Source organism: Agelaius tricolor, unplaced genomic scaffold (genome assembly GCF_023055355.1).
Source record: "Agelaius tricolor isolate 1412-34295 unplaced genomic scaffold, bAgeTri1.0.p SCAF_1, whole genome shotgun sequence".
Lineage (NCBI taxonomy): Eukaryota > Metazoa > Chordata > Aves > Passeriformes > Icteridae > Agelaius > Agelaius tricolor.
Genome location: NW_027269261.1, coordinates 87124487 through 87143681, shown reverse-complemented (window position 1 = coordinate 87143681; position 19195 = coordinate 87124487). Strand labels below are relative to the sequence as shown.

At 34.9% G+C, this 19195-nt stretch overlaps 1 protein-coding gene across 2 annotated transcripts in view; it reads left to right on the top strand.

Moving 5' to 3' along the window:
- CSMD1 (CUB and Sushi multiple domains 1) overlaps window positions 1–19195 on the top strand; it is a 1073555-nt gene that overhangs the window by 821712 nt on the left and 232648 nt on the right. For both annotated transcript variants that reach the window (XM_071442193.1, XM_071442195.1), the window contains exons 15-18: window positions 370–564; window positions 5220–5358; window positions 9552–9739; window positions 17777–17965. In XM_071442193.1, the coding sequence (XP_071298294.1) occupies window positions 370–564; window positions 5220–5358; window positions 9552–9739; window positions 17777–17965 (711 nt within the window). The remainder of the gene's footprint in view (window positions 1–369; window positions 565–5219; window positions 5359–9551; window positions 9740–17776; window positions 17966–19195) is intronic.

Here is a 19195-nt window from a genome sequence, read left to right as displayed (position 1 = left end):
TCTCCTCAACCTCCCTTTCTTTGGGTTAGACAATCCCAATTCCCTTATGTTAGAGGCAAAACAGCTGGATTTTGTCCAGAGGAAAATTTAGACAAACTATTCATGTGTATCTAAGCCATATATACCTAAAAACTTCTGAATTCCAACTATTTTGCATGTCATTGGATTTGAAGCTGACTTTTTATTGAGAAATTTTCTATACTTTGAAGTATATATTACTATATTATATATGTTACATATACTGTATTACAACTGCAATATTATTCTCCTCCTCCTCCGAAAAACAAGACACAAAGTTTAAATGGATGAGTTTTATTATTGCTACTATTGTGGGTTTTATTACCAACATTATTACTTTGTTTTTATCAGCCTTTGGTCAGAATGAGTGTCACGATCCAGGCATTCCTATAAATGGGAGGCGTTTTGGAGACAGATTCCTTCTGGGAAGTTCCGTTTCCTTTCACTGTGATGATGGCTTTGTGAAGACTCAAGGCTCTGAATCCATAACCTGTATTATGCAAGATGGAAATGTAGTATGGAGCTCCACTGTCCCACGTTGTGAAGGTAAGGGCACAACCTTTACTTTGCACCTACAGCTTGAATAATGACACTATTTAAATTTAGCTTACTTTTTACATTTTGCACATAAATAAGACTGCTTTACCTGAAGTTATTAATTCATCTTAACACTCTTCCAGCCAAGTGAGAGCACAGTAATAGAAACAAGATAGCTTGTTTTATATTCTTGGAATAAATTAGCATTCTAAAAATCTGGTTGCTATTGTTTCCAAGTCCTGATTGTCACCATCATTACTCAGTTGTGAATTATAACTGCTATAACAGTTTTGGCTGTACATACTGAAGAACAATTATCTAACACATAGGAAGTAAATAAAGCTTCTATTTAGAAGTCCTTTTTGAAAATTTTCCCCTTTAACTTTCTCAAAATGAAAATATGCCTGAATTTCTGTGTGTAATAATATAACCTGCAGTACACTTATTTCTGAGAAATATAGTGAAAACCAGAGCTGTGTTTAATATCCATGATAGTCACAAAAAATTTACATATTTATTTGCTTTCCTTTCTTAGGTGAATAAATAGACTAAGATGATATCTTCTAAGGTTTAAAACTCTCCTTAGAATGAAATACAGTAAGAAGAATTGCTTGATGCTTAACTGATAGGTCTAAATTCAAGGCAGATGAGTGCATTTAATAAATTACTAAAGTATGTTTCTTTTAAAACTCATGTTCAAAGTGTATACATTTTATTAAACAATAGATACATAGATACATAGACTCCAGTTTAAAAGGATTTTTTGGGACAACTAATCCAAACCTTCTAAATCTCACATTTCCATTAATTTCAGTGTCATTGCAATTACTTAAGGATCTGGATCATATCACTTGTTATTTTGGCCATTTGAGAACTCAGTTTTCATAAGACTGTGCATTTCAAAGAAAATTTTAAGATATTGAAGAACCCTTCCATGTCTGCCGTCTGTTAGAAGTGTATGTAAGCCTGGATGTTGTACTAGCAAAATTTCTGACCCTGATTAAAACATGTTTTACAGTGGAGCAGGGTTTTTCCTTCGTTCTTAGAGCAAACTCAGTCCACTCCAAAGCAGGGAGTAGGGTGTTGTTTTCTGTCAGAAGATTTTTTTCTCATTTTGAAATATTAGATTCAATTTTTAAGGTATTCAGTGTAATCTTTGTGTAATTTTATTTTTGAAAATGCATAGATAAAGGACCAAAGATGAGCACTTTGAAGGGAATAAAAAAAGAGAGAAAAAAAATTGTAGAAATTACTTTTCCAGAAAATATATAGATGCCCCTCAGTTATCCTTTCCTTGAACCTTCTGGAATGTTTACTTGGTTTTTAATGAGGAAAAGATTAAACTAATGAACTGGCTTGGGTTTTTTTGGGTTTTTTTTTTTGGCTTTTTTGGTTTTTTTTTTTGTTGTTGGTTTGGTTTTTTTTTTTTTTTTTTTTTAAGATTTTGCTCTTTGTTTCTTTTATAGAAGGAAGTAGTTCGATTCAGGATATGTTCCTTTCTGATGGGGATTCTCTTGGTAATTGAAAGAGTTTCTGGGCTTGGATTATGGACTAAGAATCCTAAGCATGATTTAGTTTGCTTCTAGCTGTCTGAGATTTCTGAACAGCTCTTGTTTTTTTTTTGTTGTTGCTGTGCTCTGTGTTTTTTCATACATAACTGTCTCTGTAAGCAACACCTGAAATACATGAAGTAAATGATGTACATGAAGTGCTATAATCAGTTGAGGATCAACGGTCTTAGGACTGTTCTTGTTCATAGTATGATGATACTAATTTTAAAAAAACACTATGGAATAAATTGATTTCCTCATTAACTATACACATGTAAGGTAAATGCCATTTTACTGGCCTGTCATTTTGCTTCAAAGAAAATTCAGAGTGTTTCAGGATTTGTGGGTTGCTTTTATCACTCAAATCTGGAAAAAATTCCTTGAGGCTAGTGCAAGTCAACTGAAATAAAAAAAAAAACTCTCTGATTAGTTTTTTTTTGTGTTGCTAAAAACATTGAAATAAAATTAGGCGTATTAATTTACAACTCACAAACTCATGTTGCCATCCATTTCTATATGGAATAATAGGTAGGTTTGTCACTGCTTAGAGAAACGGAAGAAATCTAGAAAGATTTCCTGCGCTGAAATGTAGAATTTTCTGATAATGATATCATTGACTTCTTCTATGAGGACAATATAAATGATACTAAGATATATTTACCTGACCTTGAAAGTGTTCCTCTGTTAAGCTGTGCCACAGCCTTTAGTAAAACATAACATCCCAAGGCCCTGTGCCATGGCAGCTTAAATTTTTAAGGCATTCATGTTTTCCTAAATTTGTTCTGTCATTTCTGCTGTTGTTTAATCCTGTTCCAAAGTTCTTTAATTTTGCTCTGAAAAATGCCTCTGTCTAGCCCTGTCATTTTCACAGCCCTCTTGCAATACATTTTTTTTTTTTTTAACTTTTTATGGAGGAGGATCAGGTTAGAGAATGTTCAAACAAATTTGACATAGAGGAATGGGTCTGATGGGATGCAGCCAAGATTTTTGAATAAGCTGTCCAATGACATCACAAGGTCACTCAATATCTTGGGAAGCTGGTTTAAACCAGGTAGATCCCTGAGGGCTGGAAGAAAGCAAATTCCAGTCTTGGAGAATGGAAAGAGAGAGGCTCTGAAGAGCTTCAAGTCTTATCTCTATCACTGGGAAAGGTGAGGCAACAATATTCCTTGGAACCATTTCCAAACCATGTGCTGTGGTTTAAACCCTGCTGGAAATTAGGCCGCATGCAGCTGCTCTTTCCCCCTCCACCCCCTCCTGTGGGAGTGAGACAAAAGGCAGATATTCTGAGTTGAGATAGGGAAACAGCAATGAGATAAGATAGTAAGAACAACAACATTAATAACAAAAGTATAGGAGAGGGCAATTTACATACAAAAAATGCTCACCCACTGCCTGACTGACCAACACCCCCAACCAGGCTCCAAGTGTGGGTGGCCACCAATACAAAGATAAAATGCCCCCCAGATCCTCCTGCTCAAGTTTTTCCTCCACCCCATGTCATATTCACATTCTCTTCTTCTTGCAAGTGAAGTTCCTGACTTCTGACCCACAGAGATGCTGTGAGTGTATAGAATAACCACCCAGGTGTGCCCACATAGCTCCAAACTCTGCTCCCTCAAGGCTACTGCGAGAACATTAACTCTGTCCAAGCCAAAAATAGGACAAAATGAAGAAAACTATGGTGACTGGGAGTAATCAACATGGATTTATGAAGAAGAAAATCATGCCTGACCACCCTAATAGCCTTCTGTGTTAGGATGAACTGTCTGATGGATGAGGGGAGAGTAATGGATATTCAGTTTTAGTAACGTGTTTGGCACTGTATCATGAAAAATTCTCAATGACAAACTGATGAAGTAGGGACTAGAGAAGTGAACAGTGAAGTGGACTGGAAATGCACTGAACTATTTGGCTCATAGAATTGTAGGCAGTGTCACACCTGGAGGTTAATTGATAGAGGTATAACCCAGGGGTCAATCCCCTATCCAATACTGTTTAAAACCTTTAGTACTGAACTGAATGCTAAGGCAGAATGGACTCTGAGCAAGTCTGAAGATGATGTAAAACTGGGGGGAGTAGCTGGTGTTCCAGATGTTTGTGCTGCTGTTCAGAGGGACGAGAGAGGCAGGAAAAATGGGCTGAAAATAAATGACAGATCTTTCCCATCTATTCAGCACAGTGAGACTGTGTTGGGAGCACTGTGTGCACTCGTGGGATACACAGTACAAGAGAAATGTGGACATAACTGCAGTGAGTCCTGTGAAGGGTCACAAAGATAAGTAAGGACTTGGACCATCTGTCATCCAAGAAGAGGTTGAAAGAACTGTGCTTGTCTCAACTGGAAAAGAAAATACTCAGGACTCAAGAGGGATATTGTCTATATGTACAGTAACTGATAGGATGGTTTAAAGAAGGTGGAGCTAGACTCTCCTCAGTGGTGCAAAAGGACCTGACAAGAGGCAATTAACAGAAACTGAAATACATGGATTTCTGTTTAAAGATGAGAAAAACCTTGCGCTGTGAGAGTGATCAAACATGTCCAGAAGGTCTGGGGAGTGTCTGACTTTGGAGGAAAGGCATGATCCTGACTGGACATGGTTCTGTGCAGTCTGTTGTTTTGAGCAGGAAATGGACTAGATGATTTCCAGACATCCCCTTCAACTTAAACCATTCTATGATCCAATGGAATATTTACAACTGCCAGTTCCACTTAGCTCAGTGATTGCTCAAAAAGGTGGCACAGAACAGCGGTAATAATTACTTGGAACAATTTGTCTGATGTTTCCATGTCAATGTGGAATCCTACTGGATTTAAATGTGATGAGACAGTATAATTTTTTAATATGATACTGTGCTTTTCAACAGAAGGAAGGCTGGCAGACCCAAGTGCCATGCTCTGTGTGTTAAAATATATAATAAGAGAGTAATAATTCTTGATAAGACACATTGAAGGCCTTATGTCTGAAGAAATCAAAGTGCTGTGTTAAAATATTAAAACTATATTAAACATAGTTATATGCATTTTAGTTTGATTTTTTGCCATTTCTTTGAATATAATATATTAGAAAAAATTTGTATGTTACAAATATACATGGTTTTTTTTTCTTTCAGCACCATGTGGTGGACATTTGACAGCATCGAGTGGTGTTATCTTGCCACCAGGTTGGCCAGGATATTACAAGGACTCACTTAATTGTGAATGGGTGATTGAAGCAAGACCAGGAAATTCCATTAAGATCACTTTTGACAAGTAAGTATCATAAAGTTAAACAAGAAGTAAGGTCTGAGCATAAACGCTTGTTTTAGTATTGAAGAATAAGTATACATGTTAAGAACTCAAACCACAAAAAGGAACCTCATTGCAACAGTCACAATACTATTCCTACAAGTAGGCAATTAAAGCTTTCTAATGTGTTGTTTGCTTCAATTGTACTCAGTGGGAAGTTTCAGAAATTTAAGATGCTGACTTTTTTATCTCATTAAAGACTTCATAGTATGTATAGGTTTATATTTATTTGCAATCTTTTTTTTTTATTAATGTTCAGAAGCCTGAGGTTAGCAGTTTAAGTTATAAGATAGAACATTTAAGTTTTATAAAAGGAAATGCATTGCCTGAAGTTGTAGATATTTGAATGCACATGACCTTAACAGTGTGATGACAATATTTCTGAGAAAATAATGAGAAACATAGGCTTCTGTGACATGTGGTGCAGTTTAAGAACTCAATTTGCTGAATTTTAGACAGATGCACATGCATTTTCCATTGCAGAATTCTGGAGTTTTGTGTACAAATTGAACTGCAATGACATTAAACAAGAACTTGGAGTTTATAAAATGGAGAATTCTGATCACATATAATTTTTGAAGTACAGCAGATACACAATAATCTACTTCAACATTATCTCAGCATTAATAGCAAATGAATTCCGTTGCTATTCCCTAATTGTTTCAATTGCAAAGCAGTATTACCATTCTGCATGCTGGTTTTGGTAGACAAAGGAAAAAAAAACTTTCCATGTTTGCTTTGGAGATTTATGGAGCTTTTCTGGAAGGTTTAGAAAATTGTCTAACTTTACTACATCACATTATAATTTTTATTTAAAGTGTTATGCTTGTTAATAATAGTAAAACCTTGCTATTGCAATAAAATTATTTTCTTTTGTCAACATGAATGTTTTATTACCCAGTTTAAAAATTCCATGGAAAACCTTTTTTATTGCTTACAAGAAAAACTGACTTTGCCATCTGATATAGCAAATTACAAATCAGTAGTTGACTTTGTCAATTAATCAACAAATAAAATATTTTTGTCAAGTATATGGCCTAGTTTGGGGAAAATGGAACCCTTTTATACTTCACTATATGACTTGCTACAAAGACATACCTAACAGAATGAAGCTTTGTACAAATGTGATATTAATAATGATAAAAAAATTATCTCACTCTTGAGCTAATGAAGCTTTAATGTTTCTAGACAAATGTGCCTTTCCAGAGTCCTTAGAAACTTTCCAGAAGTGGCAGCAAGTGACTGCATGACCCTATGATTATATTACATTGGCACATTTTGCATTTCAAATTGTGCCTAATGCCTGGAAGGGTAACAGAAAAATAAAATCTAATTGAGTCAAGTCATGAGGAAAGGGGTAGAAGAATAATGGCTGACCTGAAGATCTTTGGTACTTTGAATATTGTTAAAAAATAGTTTGATAATTTATACAGCTAACCTTTGTATCCAAAACCAACCTAACTGTATGAAGAATAGTATAGCACAACATCCTTTAAGTCTTTTTAAAATTATCTGTGTACATTTGGAGGACATCCTACCTCTTACTAATAAGAGTAAGCTAATAAACATTAAAATAAACTAAAACCCCAAAATGTAACCATTAATTAGGTACTTCCAGTAGTGATGAAGGACTTCCAATAACAAATTGTCTTGATTTATCACTTTTGGGAAAGTGCAAAGACTAAAAATAAAAACCAGCAACAAAACCAGACCAATTCAAAAGACAATTTATTCCCTTAAACCCTCAAAATCAGATGAATGAATTATAGAGTCACATTTGAGTTTGACATGAACAGGAATCTACTGGAAATAAAGATCATTGTCAGAGTAGCACTTGCTGTTAAGAGTTATTTTCTGGTTTCTGTCTCCAGCAAGGGTTTGCCATCCATTGTTGTCATACTGCCCTGCTAAGAAAACTGCAATTGCTGGCTGAGAGCACTTTATTCCTAATTAGTTTGCCTCACAAACATAACTGTCAAAATAATTGAACTATTAAATTACTAATCTTGACTCTATTCATTATGAGTACAAATAAAGTATTTAAAGCAGCCTAGCTGTATCTGTCTGTTTTCATCATTCTGCTGCAGGATAAATCAATATATAATCTCTGAAATTATGGAAGGGTACTGAAAAACTGTCAAGTACTTTAGTGATGCCCTCTGTAACAGTCTGTTTGGGTAAATTAAGTACTCAGTGAGCCTTTCCAGGAACAAAATCTCATGTGTTTATGCCACTAAATTGTTGAAATAGTGTCCAACACGCTTCTTGAGTTTGTCAACTAGCATTCTCCCAAATAATTATCAAACAGAGCCAGGAGTTACTGTGGGCAAGCAACCATTCATAAGAGGAAATTTGAATAGTATCTCCTTCTTTGAGAATCTAAAGGATGTATCTAATAGTGTGGATGTAGGCCATTCCATTCGAGCTGATTTCATTGCAGAAATGGGTCCTGAAAATGCTTAATGTATTAGCAAACCTGCAAGCCCTGTATTCCACTGTCAGAGTGGATAGATAGCAGTAAAAGCAATCATCTGGATTTTATCCAGCTTATCATAATAAAGTACCATAAATCTAGAGTTTTCTGTGTGAAGAGGAAGGAATGATACAAAGTGCCTAAGTCAGTTTCTGAGCAGTCATTAGCTCTGATAGCAAAGCAAAAGCTTTCTGACTTATGGCTGTGCTTTTGTTTTCAGGGAACCATGAGAGAACAACTAGAAAGAATATTAAATACTGGCTAAAACTGAGCTTGTTCTTACTTTTATTGATGTGTCTGTAAGAATATTTTTACAAGAGCAATGCTATTTGTTCTGGAAAATGTAATGGGATGGGAGCTTGGTCATTCTGTCATAATTTCATAATGAAGTATAAAGTTTATTTACACTTTGAAGGAATGTAACATGTATTTCTCATTTCTCAAGTATTTAATATTTTGCACTTTTCCTAAATTACAAGAATAGAGCTTCTTATCTCTAGACCACTACATGTGTCCCATATTGGCAAGACAGCTAAGGGTGTTCACTTTGAAAATGTATTGTATTGTGTAGGGATTTCTGCTGCTCTCAGAAGTTGAACTAACAAGACTTATGGGAATAGAAGAGAAAAACCTCAAAACATATGCATTGCTGAAAGATGAAAATAAGAATGCATGCAAATATATTTAGAGCAGTGTAAATATCTGTAGAATAGCACAAACTTCATTGACAGGAAAATTTATATGTGCATGTTTTAGATGCTATAGCATATCAGAATCTAATATAACCACAAACTATCTTGAAAGGCATCTGATGTTAAAAGTGCCAGTTCAAGTTCATCTTGAGAAAGAGCAGGTTTGTGCTGTTTGATTTAAGAACAAGTACTAGATGACATAGATATCCATATGAACTGGAGAAATGTGATGTGGTTTAATGATTGGCAGACACATTGACTCTGCTGTTGATTTTAAAGTTATTTTTTCTTGTAAATCAACCCTCATTAGTCTCCTTTCTTTCCATTCCAGTTGGGTTTTTATTTTTGACACACTAAAATAAACTAAGAAGTCATGCTTATTATATCAGTAACAAATTTCAAAATAAAGGCTTGATTTAAATCTAGTATTTTTTACTGCTTTATTTCATAGGACAGAAATGATTACTTAAAAGTAAAGTAACAAGTGATGTTAGAATAAAAGGTTTGGATTAAAAAAAAAAAAATAAATAAACACTTGACGATCTATAAAACAGCTTTTGCCAAATAGGAAATATCAGATAATGAAATTATTGAGATGAAATAATGAAGTGTTATTGAAGATGTTGCTAGGATGTACAAATATTTCTTAACCTGAGGGCAAAAAATTTCTTGGATCTTCATACTGCAATTCTGTTTGAGACAATCTGCATTTTTGTACCCACTAAATGTCTTTCTGAATGCCAGTCATATGGCTGATCTGAAGTATACTGAATCCCTTAAAAATTTTTTACAATACTGCAAAAAAAGCAAGGAAAATGATTCATGAAACCTTCTTTAATTTTATTCTTAATAGTACATGGATGGATTTATAGCTATGTAATTTTTTTTATGTGTGGTATTCTTGGTCAGTTACAAGTGGGTTGCATTTCTATCAGTTGAAGAAAATAACACCACTCATCCATCCACCAGCTGACTTGCATATTCCCTTTCAGATTCCAGACTGAAGTTAATTATGACACTTTGGAAGTCAGAGATGGGCCAGCAAATTCATCACCATTAATTGGAGAATACCATGGAACACAAGCACCCCAGTTCCTTATTAGTACTGGAAATTATATGTATCTGCTGTTCACTACGGACAACAGTCGTTCCAGTGTTGGTTTCCTAATTCACTATGAGAGTAAGTCTGGTATTTCTCAAATAAATTTTTATTTAATCTTGAAAAAGTTCCTTTAATTAGAAAATGAGCAAACAAATGGGAACAAATAAAATTCAGTAGTTATATTTGTGTAAGAACAAATTATGTTTACTCTATGTTGTACTGACAGATAATTCTGGAAGTATTCATTTTGGAAATTTTTCTTCATGAGTTCTTTTATCTTATTCAGAGTCCTTACAGACCTAGTTGTTTAATCATATGCAAAATTTTAGAAACTTTCTCTTGTGGGTAAACATATATTATTTGGGTGTCCCCTATCTTCTCTCTCACTTCCTCTCTTTTTCTCTGTTTTTTTTCCTTTTTCTCTGGGCTGAACAGACTGGGAGACCTTATCTATAATGGTTCCAAAATGCAAAAATGCAAATAAAATAATAATAATATCTCCGCGCAAACTAAAGAATCATCATAATAGCATTTTCTTTTCAATTAAGTGCATAAAATGACATGTATTAAATGGTCTGAAGTCACACTAGTCTTTATATGATAGTACAACCATTCACTTAATTATTTACTGAAGAGAGCTTATGTGTTTAGTGCAATTGTACCAACCTAGTAACATCACTTTTATCAGTTGTTCTTATTTGGAAACTAAACTGATTGCTGTAAATCTGCTGTAATATTGAATCTGGAATAGTGACCAGTTATATTTTATAGGCACATTGAGGCTTGTCCAAATATTAAAAAAAAAAAGTTGTGCAGTGAAAGCTTGCTGAACACTTCACACCCATGTCAGAGCATTTGCTCCACAAGACTTCTTAAGTTAATCACAGCCTCACTGTTCATATTGTCTTTTTCCTCACATTGGGTTTCACACAATTGGAGCTAAAATTGCCTCCATTTTGCCTTGTGTTCTATATGTTCATGTAACACAGGTGAAATTTTCTGCAGAGTCTATCTTATTGAGCTAGACAGCATCAGGTGCTCCTGCAGCATTTCTGTGATCCTTTACTCTGTATTGGCAATTCTCCATCACAGAGGGAAGGGCATCACATTAACTAGTAACATGGGGACACTAAGCAGATAAAGTCAGTGTTTTCCAGGGGCAAAAACAGGTAGAAAGAATTAATTGAAGCCTTGGGTAATCTGCCAGGAACACAGGAGACTAAAATTGTATTTTGATTTTGCTTGGAGGTTTAACTATAGAAGCTGCTCATTTTAAAGATATCACAACAGAACTTCTATTTGTTTCACATTTCTTACATTTGTAGAAGACAAGGTAATCAATTTTGAGTTTTAAGAAAAGTTTCTGGATATTTTCTTTGGAAGTTCAACTACCTGTCTTATTTGGAAGTATCTTAAAAATCTTCCAGTTATAGTCATAACTTTGATGATAAAGTAAATCACTGCACTGTGAAGCAGAAGGCTCTTAAGCTGTTTAAAATAGAAGGTTCACCATAAGCTAAACTGAGTTGAACCTGAGATATCACTAATATTCTATTAAGCTAAAATATGAGTGTAATATAGCTTTAATGAATATGTAACCCATTAAAGGTACTGTGAAGGATGTGAACATAATTTCTTCATTCCTCTCCTTAAATTTCTGTCATTCAGCCTTTTGATGACACTTCAAAATACCTAATGCAAGACAGTGTAGATTAAGTCTTATGCATCTAAGCAAAGAAAAAATAATGAAGTGCCTAAAATATTTCTTAAGTAAAACTACTGATAAGATTAGGTTTTTTTAAAAATCTTTTGGCAAGTGTGCTTCATGCCTCAATTACATTTTCCCTATCTCTCAGCTTCCCTAGTTATGTATTTTGAGTAGGGTTTGTTTAGTTGGTTGGTTGGTTGGTTTATTGATTGTTTGTTTTTGTAGGGGGCTTTTCATTCCTCATTCTGTGAAGTAGGTTGTGCAATCTTAGTCTTTTTCTGAACTGAAAACAGATAGAAATACTTTACCTGCAGATTCCTGTAATGTAAATTGTTCCTTTGTTTATTAAAGTAATCTGAATTTTTTTTCTTTCCTAATATAAGAGAACATGATATTTTGCAAAGCAAATTGATCAATTATTTCTTCAATTCAAATGCTTTACTTACAATTCTGCGGTTTTTGTAGACTAATATTTCCTTCTATCCTAAAATTTATCTGAAAAATAGATCATATTTTAGTCATGTATTGAGACAGTCAAATTACACTATACATCTATATATATTTGAAAATTAAAATTCTCTTACACAGACAGCAAAATTGTTTAAAAATCAAAGATTACCCATCTTAGTAAAAAAATTCCTTATTGAGGAATTGAAAAAAGCTACAAAAATTGAAAAAAAACTACAAAATCAATATTTTGATTTTTCTTAGTGAAAATCATCAGAACTTAAAAAATAGACATAATCCTTTATTCATAATGGATGAAATGAGGTATTTGTTTAGATTAGGCTTCAGAAAATAACTTTTTAGGCTCAGAAATATGCAATCTTCATGGGTTTGACAAAGTGTTGAAACCAGTCAGACAGCCCACAATCAATTTTAGCTGTGATAACATAGCATCAAAATACTTAACAGTTTTTTATTTGATGAAAAAGATAGTTCTTTGAATACTCTGGATATGAGGAAAGGATTCATACAATTTTATTCAGCAGGATACAGTCAATGGAAAAAGATTTGAAATGTTGGGGAACATTTTTTTGTTTCAGCAGTCCATTTTACTATGGCTAAGAATCCATACAGAGGCTAAATAGGAAAGGGAGATTTTGGGAAAGTGACCATAAAATAATAGAGTTTATGATTGGTAAGAAGTGAAGGAATGGAGCAACATGGTGATTAAATTAAAGGTTTGCAAAAATCTAAACCACCAAATTCGGCAGATTGGTAGGTGAATGTCCTTGAGTCCTTACAAATGAATTCTTAAAGTCATTTATAAGAGAAATTTATGAAAAGTACAACAGAAAACTATTATTTGTTTTTTGGTGGTTTTGGCTTGGTTTGGTTTGGTTTTGTTTGTTTTGTTATTGCTTTCCCTTGGTTTTGTTTCATTTTGGGGGTTTTTGGGTTTGTTTTGTTTCTTTTTTTTAATTTTGTTTTTTAATTTTAGAGGAAGGTTTCTATTTAAAAATCTCTTTTAATGATGTAATTCTAGAGGTAATAATGTAGATACTAGATATATTCAAATATTGCTATAGATAGCAATCAGAGAATTACACAGATCTCTTAGGATAAACACACACTTCTAAAGTACATATTAAATTCCAAGCCTAAAAAACAGAGAGACTGTAACAAAAATATCTATAAATATATTCAAATACGGGAAAAAAATTACTCAAAAAAAGTTTCACCAAAAATCAGCTGTCACAGGCAGGACTAAACATTTTGTTCCTGTTTTGCAACTTTTACAGAAAATAATTTTTACCATATACTTAAGATAATTAAGTGAACATTTTCAAGGTAAGAGTACAGCATATGGAGAGAGGGTACTACACAATATTGAAATATTTAAATATATTTTATTCATCAGAGACTGTTGAAATTCCCTGTGCTATACTGAGAGGCAAAGTGGAAGGACCACTCCACTGAAAATTATGTCTGAAAATTCAAATCTGTAAGGAAGTTTAAAAAAATTCAGAAGGGCACACACTTTTCCAAGCAAGGATGGAGAGGAAAAGAAAAGGAAGATATTTGGACCAGAAGGACATTAGTTTTATCTTTGCTCTTGAAAGATACTAGTTTAAAACTGATAAACATAATGATAAGAAATAAATTACTTGTATTTGATAAAACAGATTATGTCAAACCAACTTAATTTCTTTCTTGACAGGTTCACTGCTTTTGTAGATTTGGAAATGGAAAGGGGAGGGAATAGTTCTGTGCTGCCATTCATAAGGCTTTTAGAACTCTTTCAGAGAATAATATAGACATTTAATGTGGATGAAATTATTGCAGTACAATAAATGTACAATGAGGTACAGTAGGCACTGGAAAAAGTTTCTCAGAAAGGCTGTGGAATCTCCATCCTTGGAGATACTAAAAATACATCCAGGAATGGATCTACCTGTGCAACCAGCTTTAGGTGACCTTGCTTTAGCAGGGGGGTTGGACTACATGACCCCAGAGGTTCCTTCCAGCCTAAATTGTTATGTGATTTCTATGATGCTGTGAAAAAAAAGAAAAGAAAAAAAAGATTTTGATGACAATATAAGAACAGTTACAATTTGAGGATGATTCCAACCTACAATTATATTAAGCACTATGATTGAGAAGGTTGGAATTCAAAACAAGCTAGATAAACTGAAGAAAGAGTGTAAAACAAAAGCAATTTGATTCTATAAAGAAACATGCTAAACCTAAATGGGGAAGGAGAAGTAACATGCACAAATACAAAATAGAAATACAATAAAAAAAGATTTGGAGATCACTCAGAACCTACATAATCTAGAGAAAAATATAGTAGTATTGCAAAAAGTTGAATCTTCCATGACCATCTAAAAAACCAAAAGACAATTTCAGAAAATACAATTGTTTTTCTTTTATCTAGGATATGCTCAAGAATTATTTCACTTCATTTGATGACCAGGGAGACTATTGTGTCCAGTTTGTGACACAGTTTAAAAAAGACTAGAATATTGCTAACATGGAAAATATGACACATAAGGAGTCATGGAAAGGTTTGTACTTTTTTAGAAGAAGTATGACTTGGCAGGCAGGGGGTAAAGCCTGATAATGGTGTCACAGTCCCAGGTAGCTAATAATTGCAGCCTGTCCTAGAGTTTGATCTACTGCCTGTACTCCTTCTCAATCAACTCTTTGCAATTATTTTCCAACTACATTTATCACTGTTGTGCCAGAATTGTGCCATATTTCTCATATCAAAGAATTACCCATTATTTAACTTTAGGTTATCTCCTATTAAGAAAAATAATCAAATCTTCAGGCAAGGAAGCAAAGAAAAAATATTTATTTTCAGCTATGTTCATGATTGCTGAAACTTACATACTGAATATTTTTCCCTGGGAATGACACTATGTTGTCTGAGCTGATTTTATTTATTTAACACTACTACTTCAGTCAGGAAGTTGGAAGCTGATAAATTTTCTATAGGTTTTGGTCGTGCAAAAATGTGAAACAATGGAGTCAATGTAAGTTTGAATTATCATTTCAAAAAGAACCTGATGAGTTTACCTGTTGTGTGTGATTCAGAATGCCAAAGCAGCTGATGTGTTCAGACAGGGGTGGTAGGCTGCCCTAAGAGGAAGGAATTTTAAGAGTGCTGCTGGGGACCTTCATCTACACTAACATATTTCAAAATATGAGGCATGATTTATCTGAAGAAACCTAATGTGCATCAAAGTTAAAATTTCATCTAGATGAAATTAAGGGCACTTACAATGCAGAATATTATAGACTTAAATGGTTTCTTTTAGCCTTTATTCAGCAGTTTTATCCAGGTGAAGGGAATCTGAAAATGCACTGTTAGCTAACACAGTACATTTGCATTAAGAATATGCAGTCAGGTCTAGAGGAACTTATTCTAGAATTTAAGTATGTCAGAGTTACCTCATGAAAACTGGATCATAAGGTTTCAAATCTGAATTCTAAGTGAGATATAAAAAGAGCTGGAAGGTACAGAGAATATTTTTCTGTGAAAGCTAGAGTCATTCTCTATGATATTTTTATTTATAGTCCTGATTCCAACACTCATACCTATAGTTCTGAACCCTTCACTTTATGCCCTCATAAATCAATTTTTTTCCTTAGTTTTGAACTCCTCCTACTTTGTTCCTAAGGCTATATGGGACTCCTGGATAAACAGGGCAAGGTAGGAGCAGTAAATTGAGAGTACAGCTTCCACAGAAACAGTTAGAGATGCACAAGCAGCTGAGAGGACCAGCACCTTCTTCTACATCTCTGCATCAGTTAGAGATGCACAGCACCTTTGGAGGGCTAAGAAACTAGGAAATGCCTGTGAAGAAGGCAGTTGTGGTGGAGTAATCTTGCTAGATCCCAGGTTCCCAAATCTTAGAAACACCTTCCCTCTACCCCTCTGTTCTTCTTTGGCTGAACTCCACTATCAGTTTTATCTATCTCCTCCTGCTGAGAGGTGCAGGGGGACAGGGCATGAAGTGATCAGTTTATCATACATTATCGTTGCTGCCCCTTCCTCCTTGGTGGAAGGATCCCTCAGACTCTACTCCTCCTCCAGCATTGGGTTTCTCCCCCAGGAGACAGCCTTCCATCAATATTTAAAATTTGAATTCTTCCCATTATCTAGAGCTCTTAATGAATGGCTCTGGCATGGGGTGCAATCTTTCAGGAACAGAGTGCTCCAGTATAGGTCTCCCACAGTGTCACAAATCCTGCCAGCAAAGCTGTTCTAAAATGGGCTCCTGTCTCCACCAGGCCACAGATCCTGCCAGGAGCCTGTTCCAGTGTGGACTTCCCATAATATCACAGCTCCTTTGAGCATCCATCTACTCCAGAGTGGAGTCTTGCACAGACTGCAGGTGCATCTGTGATCCACTGTGAGCCTTCATGGGCTGCAGTAGGACAGCTGCTTCACCACGATCTCCAGCACGTGTTGCAGGGGCTTCCAAACCTTGAGAACCTCCTCCCTTTTCTTCTTCATTGACCCCAGTCTCTCAGAATTCTTGCTTTCACATTCTCACTCTTCTCTATGGCTGCTGTTTTTCTGCAGCAACTTTTGTGTCCTTCTTAACTACTACTTAACTTAACTACTACTTAACTTTACTACTTAACTGCGTTATCCCAGAGGCTCTACCACCATCTCTGAGGTGTTCAGCCTTTGCCAGCAGCAGGCCCATCCTGATGCCAGATGACATTGGTTCTGTTGGACATGTGGCAAGTTTATGGCAGCTCATCCCAGAAGCCACTCCTGTAGCCACCCCTGTCTGCTAACTTAGACTTGTCCATGCAAGCCCAACACAAGGGTGAGGGTGATGGGGTATTTTACTTTTTGATTTTGTTTCTCACCATTCTAGACTATTTTTAATTTGCAATAAATTAAATAATTTCTTCTCAAATTGAGTCTAGTTTGACTGTGATGGTAATTATTAAGTGATCTTCTTGTCTTTGTCTCAGCCCTTGAATTTCTTCATGTTTTTTTTCTACCTTGTTCTCTCCCCCTGTATTGTTGAAGGGGATAATGAGAGAGCAGCTGAGTTGGGGACTGGCAGCCAGACAAGGTCAATTCACCACACATAGTAACAGAAAATAAAAGAAATTCCTGTCATCCCAATAGCGAGTCTCTATTTGTTTCCCTCATGTGCCTACATTATTGTTCATTATATTATTAAATTCCACAATCATTTGCTATCACTAGAAGCACAATGTATAATGTTCAGTTAATGAGCCTTCATTTGATAATTTCAGGGAGTTTTTTTCAGTGGATAGCTCCAGGTTTATTTGCCAAAAACTATTTAATGTCTCTAGAAGACATAATTACCAGAGACTCTTTCTGTCAGATAAGAGTTATAAAATTGTGAAAGCTATATTATTTGTCTTTCTTTTTTTTTCATGCATAGGAAAATATCTGTAAGAATTCAGCAGTTTGTGACCTCTTCAATTACAGTTTTTTGACAATGCTTCTTGTTGTACCAAATGATCATAACTATGCAGAGGAAAATTGTCTTGCAGTATCAGAAACTGAATAGATGAAATAATCAAATATGACTTTTATACTTGCAAAATCTTTATTCATACTTTAAACTGTAGTATCTTCCTATAGTTTCAGATGTCCAGTAGTTTTATTGTTTTGGTGTTTTTAATTGGTTGACAAAATACCTTGAAGCGCAAGTCTTCTTCTATTTCATTTGGACTTTCCTATTCTATGAAACTTAAAATTAGAAAACCATTTTGTAAGTCAGACAACAGCTATAAAAAAGGTTATATATCCCGTTTTGGTTCTCAGGCAATGCTAACTAGGATTTTTGGAGGCTCTTTCTTTCTCCTGTCTTCCTTGTTTTGTGTTTTGTTTGGGTCTTTTTTTTTCTCTTTACTATCTGAAAAAAAGGTGAAAAAACCAAAATTAAATCTGTGTGTTTCAGGTGTTACTCTGGAATCAGATTCTTGCCTTGACCCAGGAATTCCTGTGAATGGCCATCGCCATGGTAACAACTTTAATATCCGCTCCACAGTAACCTTCAGCTGTGACCCAGGATATACACTGAGTGATGAAGAACCACTCATATGTGAAAGAAACCATCAGTGGAATCATGCATTACCCAGCTGTGATGGTAAGGGTCAAGCTCTTCAGATAGCAGGTCTAAAGTCCACAAAAGTTAATCTATTATTTTGCAGAACTAATTAAGCTTGTCATTGTACTACCTCCCTTCAATTTCAGCAAGATCCACACTTCAAAAAAATTATTTTATTGTTATTAAAAGCCACAATTTACATCTCTGTATCAGTTTTTAGTGAAATACTGAAAAAAACCAGGCACGTATTCACAAATAGAAAAATTCAGATTCTCGGAGGGTTCCATTGTTCAACTGTGAATCAAAATGTTGCCATACAACTAATACTTTCAACACAAAGCAAATAAAATTAATTTATATTTTAAACTCTAAATACTGCATGCCAAAATGATTGTTTAAAATTTAGGATGCTTAATACTAAAGCAGATAAACCATGATCAGCCAATGTAATTAATTTTCTTGACATATTTTTCCTTTGAAACTTTGCTTAGTTTAATAATTGTTTTGGTGAATATGAAGTATAAAACTGTGTAGAGCTTTCATGAAACACTTTTTAAAATGCTGAATTTCTTAATGGTCTAACCAGAGCCCGCAACCAAGCCTCACACTGCTGCTTGCCCATTCCCACCAGCAGGATCAGGGAGAGAATCAGAAGGCAAAAAGTGATAATACTCCTGGATTGAGATAAAGACAGTTTAGTAAGAAAAGCAAAATCTGTGCAGACAAGCAAAGCAAACCAAGGAATTTATTCACTGCTTCCCAAGGACAACAGGTGTTCAGTCATCTCCAGAAGAGCAGATGACAAATATCATCAGTCTGAACTTCTCCGTTTTCCCTTTTTCTCCCCATTTATATACTGAGCCTGATGCCGTATGCTGTGGGGTATTCTTTGGATTAGCTGCAGTCACCTGTTCCTGCTGTGTCTCCTTCTAATCTCCCACTCACCCCCAACTTCCTCACCAGTGTGACATATGAAAAGCAGAAAAAGTCTTGGCTCTGTGTAAACCCTGCTCAGAAATAACAAAAGCATCTCTATATTATTAACCCTGTGCTCAGCACCAATCCAAAACACACCCCCATACTGAGAAGAAAAATAGCTGTACATCAGCACAACTGTGTTCCCAAATATTTCTGTGTTCTTTGTAATTGGATTTTTTGGCTAAGTTCTGCTTCTATGAACCACTGAATCAACCTAAATTCTTCATGGAATCCTTGTATAGTTGCTACAAAATCCCTCTTACAGAAACCACAGAACAATGGCAAAGAAAG